This window comes from Heterocephalus glaber, unplaced genomic scaffold (genome assembly GCF_053883595.1).
Source record: "Heterocephalus glaber isolate CG9 unplaced genomic scaffold, H.glaber_assembly_v1.0 deba00001060, whole genome shotgun sequence".
Taxonomy (NCBI): Eukaryota; Metazoa; Chordata; class Mammalia; order Rodentia; family Bathyergidae; genus Heterocephalus; species Heterocephalus glaber.
This window is the reverse complement of record NW_028258185.1, coordinates 1537030-1552174: the sequence shown is the minus strand read 5'-3', so window position 1 is coordinate 1552174 and position 15145 is coordinate 1537030. Positions and strand designations below refer to the sequence as shown.

The 15145-nt window shown below is 47.6% G+C and overlaps 2 protein-coding genes across 12 annotated transcripts in view; one reads left to right on the top strand and one right to left on the bottom strand.

Annotated features, from left to right (window-relative positions):
• Window positions 1–5797, bottom strand: part of Csad (cysteine sulfinic acid decarboxylase) — a 38459-nt gene extending 32662 nt beyond the window's left edge. For 2 of the 10 annotated variants that reach the window (XM_021250566.1, XM_087209724.1), the window contains exon 1: window positions 5459–5797. In XM_021250566.1, coding sequence (XP_021106225.1) covers window positions 5459–5782 — 324 coding nt within the window. In that variant the 5' untranslated portion in view covers window positions 5783–5797. The other 8 variants (XM_004872723.4, XM_087209725.1, XM_087209726.1 and 5 more) reach the window with 8 other exon arrangements.
• Window positions 5071–14096, top strand: Znf740 (zinc finger protein 740). 2 transcript variants are annotated; one of them, XM_004872721.4, is made up of 7 exons: window positions 5071–5207; window positions 6047–6360; window positions 9756–9905; window positions 10321–10410; window positions 10878–11001; window positions 11279–11397; window positions 12434–14096. In XM_004872721.4, the coding sequence occupies exons 2-7, from the start codon at window positions 6352–6354 to the stop codon at window positions 12521–12523; spliced, it is 582 nt and encodes a 193-aa protein (XP_004872778.1). In that variant the 5' UTR covers window positions 5071–5207; window positions 6047–6351; the 3' UTR covers window positions 12524–14096. The 2 variants fall into 2 exon arrangements, with proteins under 2 accessions (XP_004872778.1, XP_004872779.1); XM_004872722.4 differs by lacking the exons at window positions 5071–5207; window positions 6047–6360 and adding an exon at window positions 6369–6556 and having other exon boundaries at window positions 12434–12707.
• The last annotated feature ends 1049 nt before the right edge of the window (window positions 14097–15145 follow it).

Sequence of the window (15145 nt, the reverse complement as noted above, 5' to 3'; positions counted from 1 at the left end):
AGACTTAATTTACGAGTTTTCTCATTTGGACGGGGGGGGGGGGTGCTGTTGGCACCTGCACGGATTACCTCCTCTGAGGTGGGAGAGGTGGGACAGGGGCCGGGAGCAGCGGTAGGGATGGTGGACCAAAAGCCCTTTCCTGTGGGCTGGGAGCAGCGGGAGGGATGGTGGCCGGGAAGCCCCTTCCTCTGGTCCAGGAGCAGTGGGATGGCGGCTCAGAAGCCCCTACCTCTGGGCCGGGAGCGGTGGGAAGGATGGTGGCCCAGAAGCCCCTTCCTCTGGGCCAGGAGCGGCGGGACAGAAGGTGGCCCAAAAGCCCTTTCCTCTGGGCTGGGAGCAGTGGGAGGGATGGTGGCCGGGAAGCCCCTTCCTCTGGACCAGGAGCAGTGGCCTCTGGACCAGGAGCAGTGGGATGGCAGCTCAGAAGCCCCTACCTATCTCTGGGCCGGGAGCAGCGGGACTCAGTAACGTGGTCTGGTGGTCTGGTGTCCTCTGCGTCTTTGTAGTGTGGAACTAGGTGGCTGTACAGAGGAGCAGGGGCTGGGAGGGGGGATCCAGTGGATTGTTGCCGGGGCGCGGGCTGATTCGGCGTCTTCTGCGCGACTCGGGACCTCAGCAGGGCGTGCGCAGACCTGCCTGACTGCAGCGGGCTGATTCGGAGTCTTCTGCGCGACTCCGGACACGCTAGGTTCTATTATCACTGGTCGCTTTTAAACCTGACATTTGGGGGCTTTCGGCTCTGAAGCCCCCTGCCACATCATGGTAGCGGTCTATTCTCTTTCTTTTCCACCTTTTCCCATATAAAACCATCTTTTGTTTTGTTTTGTTGGTACCAGCGATCGAACTCAGGACCTTGCTTGCAAGGCAGGTGGTGGCACCATTGTGCTAAATCCCTGGCCCCTAAAACCATCTTTTGTTATATTAAAAACAAATAAATCTGACATTTCTCACTACTTTTTCTCATATACAAAAATAAACAGTAGTTACGATAAAGATATATACTGAAAATCTACAACTATGAGAATATCAGAAGGAAGTAAACTTTTTTTTTTCCAGTACTGGGGATCAAACTCAGGACCTTGCACTTGCCAGGCAGGCGCAGTACCACTGAGCTACATCACCAGCAGGGAAGTATTTTAATTAAAAAAACCTAAAAAGCCACAGGCAGATTTAGCAACCTAAAACTTAAATTTCTTTGTAAGGATAGACACCATTAAAATGGTTAAAGATAACTCCTGGCTTTATCTTTCTTATTCGTTTTACCCAGCACTTTTCAAAATGGTCTTTGCAGCGAGGCATGATAGTGCACGCTTGTAATCTCAGTTCTTGAGAGGCTGAGGCAGGAGGATCACCACAAGTTTGAGGCCAGCCTGGGCTACACAGTGAGTTCAAGACCAGCCTGAACTACGTAGGGAGACCCTGTCTAAAACAAAACAAAAAACAAACAACAATAACAACAAATGGGCTTTGTTCTCCTTGCAATTACTCCTTTCCAATGTAAATTTTAAAAACCAATTTAAGGGTTAGCAATGTGGCTCAGTGGTATAGTACTTGCCCAGCATGTATGAATCCCTGGGTTCAATTCCCAGGACAGAAAAACAACAGAAGCCTGTAATGCCAGCTACTCAGCAAGCAGAGACACCACAACGACCGGCAAGTGTAAGGCCAGCCTGGGAAACTTACCAAATCCTTATCTCAAAACCAAAAATAAAAAAGGGCTAGGGATAGTGCAGAGGTAGAACACTTGCAGGGCTGGTGCTGTGCCTGCCTGGCAAGCGCAAGTCCTGAGTTTAATCCCTGTTCTACGTGGGAGGGGGATAGAACACTTGCTTAGCACATTCAAGACCCAAAGCACAGCCCACCACTAACCACACCCCCATCCATTCTGCCCTCGATCGGTACCAAAAAAAAACAAAAAAAAAGAAGCTGATAGATAAGAAGAGTAATACCGGGCTGGGGTTTTAGCTCAGTGGTTCTGCCGCCTGCCTCGAAATCACAAGGACCAGAGTTTGATCCCCAGTACCAAAAAAAAAAAAAGAAGAAGAAGAGTAATATCTACAAGATGAAGAGGATTTTTGTCAATCAATAACAAATGATCTACTGTATTTTCATGGGCAAAGAATATGAACAGGCAGTTTACAAGAGCAATTAAAATGAGCAGATACTCAGGAGGCTGAGGAAGGAGGATCTCACAAGTTGAAGGCTAGCCTGGACAATGTAGTAAGACCCCCCATTGCAAAACAAAAAATAAAAAAAGGGCTGGGGACGTAGCTCAGTGGTAGAGAGCCCCTGGGTTTGATGGGTGGGAGAGAAGAGATGGCTAACTTCACTATTAATGACATATTAATGACATGCAAATTAAAATAAAATAATATTTTCACTTATCAAATCAGTAATTGTCAATGGGCATGGTGGCGCATGCCTATAATCTCAGCACTCAGTAGGCTGAGGCAGGAGGATCACTTCAAGTTCAAGGCCAGTCTGAACTACATAGCCAGACCCTGTCTCAAAAGAAGAAAAAAGAAAAATCACTGTCTACACAAAGCACAACATCCAGTTTTGCCAAGGTAGTAAAATTCACACATGGTCCTAAATGAGCATGTACATTCACTTTTACTACAAACTTTGCAAGTTTGTTTTTTTTTTTTGTACAGGGGATCAAACTCAAGATCTTATGTTTGCAAGGCAATTGTGGTGCCACTGAGCTAAATCCCCAGCCCTGCAGCAAACTTTTGAAACTCAATTTCAGACTCTATTAAAATTTAAAAGGCACATATTCTATCCATGAATGCAAAAAATATAACTGTATATGGATGTTCATTATAGCATTGTTTAAAAGAAAAAAAAATACGGGAACTAACCTAAAGGTTCATCAGATGGGACTATGTAAATAAAATAAACATAGGCCGGGGATTTAGCTCAGTAGTGCCATGCCTGCCTCGAAAGCTCAAGGTCCTGAGTTTGATCCCTGGTACCGGAAAAATAAATAAATAAATAAACAAACATAAAGTGGAATTATGTGCAATTCTTTTTGATTTTGGTGTTCTGAAACAGGGTCTTCCTATGCAGTTCAAGTTTTCCTTGAACTCACCTGACAGCCCAGGTTGGCCTAGAACTCACAGAGATCCTTTTGCCTCAGCTTTCTGAGTGCTAGGATTACAGGTGTGTGTCACCCCACCTGGCCAGTTCTGTGCAATTTTACAAATTTTTTTTTCCTTTCTGAGAGAGTCTCACTATATTGCCCAGGCTCATTAGTTCAAGCACTCCTCCTGACTCAACCACCATGTATAGCTGGGACTACCGGCATGCAACACTTTGCCCAGCTCTTGTTATGAAATAATTTTTAAAATGTAGGAGATTGGGGGTATGGCCCAATGGCAGACCTCTTGCCTAGCATAGGCAAAGCATGGGTTTGATTCCCAGCATTACATTCCCAGCACAGAAGGGAAAAACAGTGAATGGATGGGCTAGAGTCCTAGCTCCATGTGCAGGCAAGAAAGGTCTTGGGTTCATCTCCAATATCATAGGGTAGGGGAGAACTGGCATACATGTCCAAAATACACTGTGGCACCTTATAGGTACTCAATAAATATGCACCAGATAAAAACATTTTTATATAAATAGAAGTCTGGAGGTATACAGTATACCAAACTGATAAGATTAGTTACCAGGAGCATAGGATAATACAGGGGGAGACTAAACATTTTTAGATTTTATATTTTTGTACTGGATAGATCAGTAAAAGTATGAACTTTTTTTCCAATTAATTTCTATCCAGGTGTGATGACCCATACCTGTAACCCCAGCACTCAGGGGCCTGAAGCAGGAGAATCGCTGCAAGTTGCAGGCCAGCTAGACTACATAGCAAGTTCAAGGCCAACATGAACTACACAGCAAGACCTTGTTTCAAAAAAAAAAAAAAAAAAAAGAATTCTGGTGACTCTCTCTTCATTTTATCTCAACTTTAGGATGATCCTGAGAGTACAAGAAAATTCCTTTTATGTCTCCAAGTGTACAAAGCTCAGGAAAATAAAATTTATGTACAAAATACCTGTTGGTAAGACTTTATTATAAAGATTTTTTTTTTTCCAATATCATTGGTTTTCCTAAACTCACAACCTGATAGTGCCTACAGGAGAAATTAGGACTTTCTGGGGATTTAGCTCACTGGCGCTGCACCTGCCTCGAAAGCGCAAGGTCCTGAGTTTGATCCCTGGTACCAAAAAAGAAAAAAGAAATTGGGACTTAAACGAAATCGACATTTCCATCTCTAGGACCCCTCCTAAGGGCCAAAGGTGGGTGGCAGAATTTGAAGATGGGCTCAATTTTCCGTTTTCCTAATGCAACCTGGCGCAAGGTCCAACCCACATAGCAAAGTTTCCAACAAGAGTAGTCTACTGCGAGGAGGCCACAATTAGACCACAATTTAGGCTACCTAAAATAAAGGCGGAAAGGTAAAAGACAACCAGATGCCAGGACCTGAGCCGGGTGGCCTCAGGCTATTCAAGAAACACCTCTGAGAGAGCACTCATTTTCAGATTGTGGTTGATCCCAAAAGGCAGGGCTTTGCAAAGAAAGTTCACTTCGCTTCAGCCGACCCCAACATCTACAGGGCAAGCTCCGATGACAAGCTTAGAGAATGACAAACCTGGCCAACTTCAGTGACAAGATCGGGAATACGATCTACTCTGGCTTCTACTTGGGGCGATTGGCCCAGGAATGATGGAAGGCAGAAGAATGGAGATTCTTCAAGAGCTTTTAACTGGCTCACCCACCAAACCCACACTGAAACAGCTTTCAGTGCCACGCGATTTCCGGATCCTGGTTCTTGCCCTCATTCAAGATGGCGGTCGGGATTCGTCCACATCACTGCGCACGCGCCGGCTCTCAGCACGCCCCCTCCCATCCTCCCGCGCGCGGCCCCACCCACTCGCCAGCTGCTGCACTCCGCGTGTCCCCAACCTCACCTCCTTTCTGCCTGCCCCCGCCTGTCCAGACTCCCAAGCCCGGAAGTGGATGTTGCCGCTCGGCGGAGAGGACGAGGGGGAGGGGGAAGTGCTTCCGGGGAAACGGGCCCCGGGTTGGTGTTTGTAAACTTGCCTCGGTCCCGGCGGGGGCAGCGGCGGACGCGGGGTTGGCACTGTGTGCTGGGGCCTGGGGGGAGGCGCCGCGCGGCGGGGGAGACGGCGGGAGGCCGTGCCTCGCAGGTAAGCGCACGCCTTGGGAAGCGCACCGTCGTCCGACTGGACGACAGCGCTTCAGCTGCTCGCAGGCCGTGGGCGCCGCGCGGGAAGGGGGAGGGGAGGGGAAGGGAGGAGGGGCGCGTGGCGGAGGGAGGGAGCCTCGGGCGCGCACCGCCTCCTGCCCGCCCGCCCGCGCCGCCGCGTCCCCGTGTCCCCGTGTCCCCGGCCGGGGAAAGGGGGGCTCGCCTTGAGGGGACGCGGGCGCGAGCACGCACCTCGCGCGCTGCTCGGCCTCCTGCTTTCTTCCCTGTTGCTGCGGCTGGTGCTGTGGCTGCTTGGCTGGCAGGAGGGAGGGACGTGCGGCACAGCTCTTGGCCTCGGCTGCCCGCCCGCCCTCCACTTCCGTAGCGAGTTTCCGTACCTTCGGGCGAACTTGGAGAACGCGCACGTGGGGACACTGCAACTCCGGTGCCCACCGCCTCAGCACTCAGTGATGGCCTTCCTCCACCCGGGCTCTGCCCGCCTCCTTGGAGTACCAGCTTTGCGGGCCGGCCCACTTGGCACAAAAACCCCGAAAGGCCTCCGCCCCCTTCTTCCATTCCTAAGGTGGCAAATCTGAGCAGCTAGCCTGTTGTCGGAGTTCTTCCTTAGGAGGCCCCAGTTACCTTTGCTCCTGTTGGCTGTCGCTTCTTGCCCAGGAGTCCAGTTTCTTCTACTCACCTAGAAAGAAATCTCTTCCTGACTCGTTCTCTTTATGAGCGTCACAGAGTGCCAGAGTGACCCGCAAAAAAGTTCAGCGTGTTAAACGGCGTGTGGCCTGAGAATGTTGCACTTAAGGGCCCCGTCTCCCTTTCTGATTTCAGGTTTCTGGAGCAGCTCAAGAGCTTCATCAAGAGAATTCAACTGGAAAACTAAGACTGGCAGACTTTGCTTTCTTCAGACAATAGGCAGAAGGCAGACAGAAACCAGGGATTCTTGGAACACCTGTTTTCCTTTTGGAGGACACTAAGGTCTTTTGGAAGATAAAAGCAAGTCAATATGGAAGCAGGACTAAAAGGACATGAAGGAGCCATTACTGTGATTTGGTGACAGTTCTTCAAACAACAGTGTCTTAAGGAAAGGTGGATCAAGGAACTCCTGAACTTTTGGGTTCCATTAAGTAATCAGCATGGCTCAGGTAAAAAGCTCTAGAATCCTTCAAGATCACTGGGATACCTGTTTGCAGATTCACTCTTGAATGCTGCCTTAGTCAACAATATTGACCAACCCCAGTGAGCCAAGCTCTGTATTAAACACCAGGGGGAGATCTAGAGGAAGGAAAGGAGACAGGCCACAGCCCCTGCCTTCAGGGAGCTTCCAGTCAAATGAAGGAGGTAGGCCATACTACATCCCAGACACTGGGGGCGGGGGGACTCAGTATCCATTTGGTACATTAAGTGCTGAGGGGAATAAGGGAGTGGAGAGTTGGGTGAATGCTTCGTTTTTTGTTTTTTTTTTTAAACAAGGATTTATTGAACTTTTGTTACATGCAAGGCATTGTGCTGAGAATACAAAGATGATTGTCCTTACCCCAGTAAACCTCCAGGCTAATTGGGGTGGGGGTCATCTATTTTTATATTCACAAGCCTTTGCATAGTGACTTGCCAATAGTAGAGGCTATGAATCTGTTGATTGAAGGAATGTGTAATAAGAGTTGTGTATACTGCGGAGTGGTACTTCTGCCTGGATGGAAAAATGAGAGGAAGTTTGAGGGATGCACAGGATTTTGCTAAACAAACAAAGAAAGGTATTCGCCCAAGGAAAACTGTGGGCAGAGGCTTAGAGGTATAGAAGTGTGTGGTGAGCAAAGGGGTACTGCAGGTAGTTCAGTGCTTACAGAGCAAAACATGTAAGTGAGGGTTGTGAGGGAGAAACATAGTAGATGACAATGGTAGGGGAGTTGTTCCTTGGTGAGGTAAGGCAGAGTACAATCCGCAGGCCTTTTATGCCTTGCTAAGGAATTAAGCTTTGGGCTGGGGATTTAGCTCAGTGGTTCTACCACCTGCCCTGAAACCGCAAGGTCCCAAGTTCGATCCCTGGTACCAAAAAAAAAAAAGAATTAGCCTTTGTAGGGGATGAGGACTTCCTAGAGAATGTTAAGCAACAGAATGTCAAATTGGGCTTTGTTTTGTTTTTGGTACCAGGATGGAACTCAGGACCTTGCGCTTTCGAGGCAAGTGTAGTGCCACTAAGCTAAATCCCCGCCCCATCAAATCAGTATATTTAGAAGGTAATTGTAAGTAAATTTGCAATCCCACCTTCTTATAAGACTGAGGCAGAAGAATCAAAAGTGTGAGGCCAGCCCGGGTAACTTAGACCCCATCTCAAAATAAAAAGGGTTAAAGGGGATGGGGCAGGGGTAAAGGTATAGCAGAGTGGTAGAGCATTTGCCTAGCATGTACAGGACCCTGAGTTCAATCCCTGCCACCACCAAAAAAAAAAAAAAGGAAGCAAAAAGTATTGTCCTGGAAGTGGAGGATGGATTAAAGGGACAAGATAACCAAATACAGTGGTTGATTTCTAGCAGCAAACAGAGTTAGATGCGAACCACATCAAATTCAGTGTTGACCTTATGGGAAAATTTGGTGTGGTTCTCATCCAGTTCAGTTTGCAACGAGAATTGGCTTGATGAACCAAGGTCCTACATAGGCTGTTACAGTCCTCTGGGTAGAAAAGCTGTTGCGCACACATTCCCAGAGCTGCTTCTAGCTTTCTTCCCAGGAACACCCCTACCAGCCTCACCAGTATGGCAACCTGATTATAGTGTAATTGGCTTTCTTCCAGCTGCTTCTGCATGCACAGCTTCCTCCTCTCCATAAAGAGTAGGAACTCTTTGGCTTCTTCTTCCTTTGTCTGTGCAGCCCACTCTACTACATCTTGTTCTGAAAAGGCTGCCATTCACTAAGCACTAACTTTCTGCTGAGCACTGCTGACCATTTTACATCTTATTTTAATTCTCATTGACCCTGTGAGGATGGGCACTGTGACAGGTATCTTGCATTTAAGAGCACTGAAGCTTAAAAGATGGAGTAACTCGTCTAAGGTTACACAGTGCAAATAGCAGAGTTAAGATTTTCAACTCCTGATTTTTCTCTCCAAAGTCTCTGAAAGTGGGAAAAGGGGGTCCCAAGATGCACTGATCATCTGAAAGGAATTTATAAATTTGGGAGTTTCCTGACCAACTATTTTTTCAAAGTTTGTCTTAAGCTGGGAATGATATTACATCCCTGTAATCAGCACTGTAGGAGGCTGAGGAAGATGGCAAATTCAAGTCCAGCCTGAGCAACTTAGCAGAACCCTCTCTCAAAATCTACATTTGTTTTTCTTTTTGTTCTTTTGAGATAGGGCCAGGGATGTAGCTCAGTGATTCCGGTGCCTGCCTCGCAAACACAGCGTCCCAAGTCTGATCCCCTTGATCCCTGGTACCAAAAGAAAAAAAATGTACTCTCTCTGTTGTTCTTTTGAGATGGTCTTGCTGTGCAGTTCAGGCTGGCTTGAACTCACTGTGTATCCCAGGCTGGCATCCAACTCACGGCAATCCTCTTGCCTCAGCCTTCTGAGCATTGGGATTACAGGTGTATGCCACCGTGCCTGGCTAAAATTTAAATTTTTTAAAAAGGGTTGGGGGTATAGCTCAGTGCACAGGCCCTAGGTTCCATCCGCAGTACAAAAAAGAAAAACAGTTTTTTCTTTAATAAAGAGAGTCGTTTTTTTTAAGCTGGCTAAGCAAGGTCTGAAGAATATAGCAGTGAAAAGAGGTTACATTATTGGCTTACACATCCGGTAAGTAGCCAGACATTGTGACACACACCTATAATCCCAGCACTTGGGCGGCTGAAGCAGAAGGATGGCCATGAGCTCAAGGCTAGCCTGAATTATGTAGCAAGACCTGTCTCAAACAAACAAAATCTTTAATAATTTTTAGCTTTAGGTTGTGTGGGGGGAAAAAACATGGACATACATGCAGCCATATTAATGGTCTAAAGAACTCAAAAGAAATTGTATGTTCAACTCCAGGGTTTTTCTAGGTAGTTTAAATATATATGCTGTAATCAAGGGCACTTAGGAAATTTAAAATCTAAAGATGAGAGAGAAATATGGGTATACAGTTGGCACCAACAAGGTCCACCAGTCAGAAGTGGGCTCTGAAGCTGAGGACTATTGAAGGGAGGAGGAGAGTCCCCGAGGAATCTCACATTCAGTTGGTCAGCCAGGCAGACCCTTACACCTACTTGCAGGTGAGACCTAGAAACACCATCAGAGTAATGTGTAGCCAGACACACTGTGCTGTCACGGTTTCAGTAACAGAGTGTCCATAACACTTGATTGTCAACTCAAACCTGTATCTCAGTGGTAAGGAAGACAGAAAGGGAGCTGCTTCCTGGTGAGGAGAGGTAGGGATGACTCTTGCAGGATGCAGGTGGTGAGGAGGGACATCCCTTGGAGAGATGCCATGTGGGTAGCTGGGTATGAGATTAGTCTCGCCCTGCCCCACCCCACCCTTGACCCTCATCTTATCTCCTATCGACACAGGCAAGTCTGCTGGCTTGTGAAGGCCTGGCAGGAGTGAGTTTGGTCCCCACTGCGGCCAGCAAGAAGATGATGCTCAGCCCAATCACCAGCAAGCAGGCCGAGAATGGCGAGCGGGCAGGCAGCCCCGATGTGCTGAGATGCTCGAGCCAGGTACAACACTTGAGCCCCTTGTAGCAGCTGGGTTCGGGGGGACACTGCCAGGAGATGCCAAGCTTGAGTTTTTGGTGCTTCCCTTTAGGGAACCAGGAAAGAGCATCCAGCTGGGTAGCAAGTGAATGGACATTTTAGAAGTGAAGGAAGATCTCTGCTCATGGAGCTCTTTTTTTTGCGGTACTGGGGATCAAACTCAGGATCTTGCGCTTGCTAGGCAGGCATGGCACCACTGAGCTACATCCTCGGCCCATGCACTTGGAGCTCTTCAGACCAGGGTGCAAGCAAGGAGACAGATGGCGTGCCTTCTCTCCATCTTTGGGGCTCACACTTTCATTTATAGATTGTCAGAACGCAGCATTTGGCCTTGTGTTTTGAAATGGACTGTGAGTTTAGATTTGATTTGTCTTCAAAGGGCCACCGAAAAGAAAGTGATAAGTCCCGGAGCCGTAAAGATGACGACAGCTTGGCTGAGGCCTCTCATTCAAAAAAGACTGTTAAAAAGGCAGGTAATGGGGTACTTCCCCAAACTGGTACAGTTTGGGAATGGGGTGATCTTCCTCTTTCTTCCCACCGTGACTCACCCTGGAGCTTTCTCTGAACACTCTGGTCCCTCATAGCCAGTGTGTGTTCCCTTGATTTCACCCAGAGTCCACTTTGGTAGTTGATGTCTATCCTTGCCAGAACATCCTTGGTACAAGTTGGGAGCATGGCCTGTTCTGTGCCCCTGTGGCAAAGATGTGCCAGCTCTAGCTGCAGCCATCCTTAGAGTATTTGCTGTGACAAGGAAGGCAGGTTACCTACTCCACTTCCTTCCCCGGACATGCTCTAAACCTAAGGAAAATGGGTGATGGCAGCACCTTTAGACCACATCAGAATGAATCTTCATCTGGCAGCTGAAAGTCAACCCAGAGTAGAATGGTCTCTAGGAAGAGACCAACATGACATGACATGCCTGATTATTGCCCCCAGGTGGTGGTAGTGGAACAAAATGGTTCTTTTCAAGTAAAGATTCCAAAAAATTTTATTTGCGAGCACTGCTTTGGAGCCTTTAGAAGCAGTTACCACCTCAAGAGGCACATCCTTATTCATACTGGTAAGTCTCTTGCTTGTATTCAAAGGGGCGAAGAGTCCATAGCTTGTATTCTGTGTGAATGTGTAGCGCTCAGGTTGGGTTTATTTTCCAGGGGAAATATTAGAAGTGGAGGAAGAGGATAAACAAAGGAAGTAGAATGCATGGCTCTGTGCTACTGAGATAGCAGCTTTGGTGACCTTTCACATATACAATAGCCTAGGTATCTGGGAAGATAACTGGAATGTGGTCCCTATCATATATCCCTCCTGACATTTACTTCTCTCTCCACCTGGGTCAGGTGAGAAACCATTTGAGTGTGATATTTGTGATATGCGCTTCATCCAGAAGTACCACCTGGAACGCCACAAGCGTGTGCACAGTGGTGAAAAGCCTTACCAGTGTGAACGATGTCATCAGGTAAGGCTCACACATCACCCATCTCCGCTGTAGCACCACACATAAACTTGACTGACAAGGGAACCACCTGGCATAATAGACTCAGTGCCTCAGGATGAAGTGCATCTCTGGCTGTGTGCAGCTGATAGTAGAAATGGGTCACTGGAATATTGAGAACATGTTTATGGATTTTTTATTTTTTTTTTTTAGTTAATCTTCACATTAGCTGCATAAGGTAGTTGTACTGTCTTCATTTCACAAATGGGGAAATTTGGATTCAGAAAAGTTAAGTTTCTCAGGGAAACTGCAGATCAAGGGGAGAGTCGACCTGGAAGAAGAGATAGAATCTTTGCCCTGAGGGTCGGTGTCCGATCTGATGGGAATGGTGTCAGGACCAAAGTAAGACAAGAACAAGAGATAAATGATATTAGCTGATACTTTTTGGATGCGTTGCTAGGTTTTAGGCTTTGTTCCATACTCTTACACTGAATCTTCACAACACTAGAATGAAACCCCCTTGAGGGAGGCTTTTGTCGTTCTCCACCTTGTCCTCAGCAAGGACAAGAACTGTTTCTGCTTGAGATAGATACTCAATATATATTCATTGGCTAAGCAGCTGTGCCATGAGTAGGGACTTCTAGCATCATGTTACAGATCATGTACAGATTAAGGGCCTTTAAATAACTTACTTGGGTTCACTACTAAGTGACAGAGCCAGGCATGCTGGCTCCAGCACCTGCATTTTCTGTTTTGTTTTTGCTTTTCTGAGATAGGGTTTTGTAGTTCAGGCTGGTCTTGGACTTACTATGTAGTACAGGCTAGCCTCAAACTTGAAGTAATCGTCCTGCCTCAGCTTCCGAAGAGCTGGGATTATATGCATGAGCCACCATGGCAGGCTGTTACACCTGCATTCATAATCACTTTGTGCTCATGCATCTGCACATGCTGAGGGGGCATAGAATGTGACACGTGTGCTTTTAGGTAGTGGGGGTTATAAGCCGGTTAACAGGCAGCTGAGTTCCTCCTCTTAGGCACTTAATCGTCCTTTTCTTCTCAGTGTTTTTCTCGGACAGATCGATTACTCAGACACAAACGGATGTGCCAAGGGTGCCAATCCAAGACTTCCGATGGGCAGTTTTCTCTATAGGTGCAAGGGGCCCTGGGTGGTGGGAGTGATCAGAAGAATCTACTGAAGAGTGTACCCTCTCTGGTCTGATGGTCCCACCACCACCTCTGCTGACCTGTTCCCCTCCTGTCGAAGCGGATCCAGGAGACCAGAAGAATGCTTCAGGGGACAGTGACTCCAGAGCCTGCGCTCTGTAAATAATCTGAGACTATAAGTATCTCGGGAAGTTTCTACAGCATTCCTGGGTAGGGGAGTTAGTCCCTGGACCCTTGGCTGAGGTCATAGATGGGGACTTAACAGTGTAGGACCAAGACTGAAGTGTGGTTCCCACAACCTTGGACTCCAGCTGACAGCTGAAATGGAAAAGATTGGGAAGGGAGTTTGTTCTGTTCTTGTTTTTGTCTGTCCAAAAGCAGTTTCAGCAGGTAAACTGTGGATGCAGGTAATCTGGAGGCATAAAGTCCTGGTCCAAAGTAAGGACTATGGCTGCCCTCCCCCAAAATTGAGTTTTTAGTTACAGTAAATCTTCAGTGTTCCACAGACCTGCATGTCACCTCCTCTTTGAGGGAGAATAAGATCAGGGTTGGCATACGAATTTACTTTGGCCTTCTTATACACTGTAGAGACAAAATTAAAAATGAGAGGAGCAGACAAGGGCTGGATCCGAGAAGAGTGGGCAGCACCTCTTATTCCTCAGAAGAGCAAGATTTGTGCCCATGGGTACTGTAATGCCCCACGCCGCACTGGTACTGATAAGGTCAGCTCAAGTGCCTTTTGGAGGAAACTTGGGTGAGAGGGACCCACGAACCCCTTTCCTTCTCTCTGGGCCGTTAGTCTTGGATACGGTTTGTGGCTACCTCACTGTCATTGATTCCTAAAGCCAGACAGAAATGTTGAGCAAGGAGTCATGAATTTCAAAGGAATTCTGTCCTTGGTGCCCCCTTAGAGACAACCCAGGACTAGTCCCAAGTTGGCTAACAGCTGTTTAAGAAACGGGGATTTGGTAGCCCCTAACACAACTGCTGAGCAGTAGGTGTGGTTCTTCCTGCCAAGTCCTAACACTGTATTCAGGTAGAGGAGTAGGGGTCTGGCCTTTGGTCTCAAAGAACAAGATCTTGGCCTCCTTAGTAGCCATCCCACCCAGCAAAGAATGGGGACATGAGGGATGCTGCAAAGAAGGGGCCACAGGGAGAAACCTAATGTGGATTTTACTCTTAACCACATTCTTTGCTCCTCTCTGCTGCAAAAGCACCACCATGTCCATCTCCCAAAAAAGTGATGAGGTGTGCGTGTGGAACACGAGTGCTCACGTCTGTATGTTTGGAGAAGGTGTTGTATTATTAAACCAAACCTTTCTCTGGCCCTTGGCCTAAGGGAGATGAACATAAAGCAGCCACTTCCCACCCACACTTGAAGGGAGCTTGAGGTCCCAGCAGGAGCTGAGGAATCCATTTAGAGAACAGAAGGGCTTTGTTGAATAAGAGTTTTTTTAGATCAGTTCAACAGGCTAGTGGTTAGGGTGTTTCTGACCCGAACCAGGATTTGTGTGTGTGAATTTTCTAAGGTGAAATAAAAGACCCTTTTTCTTCCTGCTAAAGAAAGGATCCTTATGACAGATTCCAGGGTTTGGTTGACCACCCCGTGTCTTACTCTGACAGGTGAGAGTGGGGAAACTCTCTTAAGAGTACTCGTGGAGACTGGGTGAACCTAAGCCCCAAACTGTTGATGAGATCCAAAATGGCAGCCTCCAGGAAGTGTGATTCATTGTCTATAAAATGTAGGAAATAGGCAACAGCAGCAAATTTCTGGTCTCTACCTATTCTGGGGATAGGTGGAGATAGAAGCTCTCCATTCCTCCGAGGTAGAGAGATTTCAGGGAAGAATAAAGGAGACATGGCATCCTTTAGCTTTTCTCTGATGGCATCTGAGCTCCTTTGGAGAAGATGCTGAGGAAGATGTTCATGGCCATGTGTTCTAGCTTTATGCTGACATTCTCATTTGATGTCTACAACCTACACCTTGGTCCTTGGATCTGCCCTGTGGTTCCTGCAAATGGGCAAATTTCTGCATGTGAGCCAATCCCCTTCCTGTTAGAGGCCTCTTCTAGGGTTGGAGTTCTGTTTCAACTCTGGGAAAGAGGATACACTAAGAAAGTTATTCTCCTAAAAGTGCTTTTGAAAGTGGGAGCCCTGTACCTGCCACTTGGAGCAGGTCTTTTTGGGATGGGGGTGTGTGGAGAGAATCATATGAGTGACCTGTGCCCCTATGTGTATGAATGTGTATGCTAGATCAGAATGTCCTCTGGCCCCTGAAGACATCCACTTCCTGCCTGGGTGGATGGGTGGGAACTTCTGAGCATGTGTGCAAATGGCTGTACCATAACCACTCCTGCCAAGGCTTGGGCATGGGGAACTCGGAAGGAGGTGGTTAGTCCAGTTGTTCAGGTGCTGGTGTTCCAGGGCAATGGATGTGTGAGGAGACAGCCAAAGGGGTGACAGAGGGCCCAGGAGCCCTACTTCTACCCAGAGAACCCACAGTCCAAGACCACTGCAAAGGCTCCTGGGCCCTGTGCCCACCCCTCAGCCGGGGTGAGGCCATGCACTGGAGAGATGCCTCAGGGGTGTGTTGAATGTGCAGAAGTGG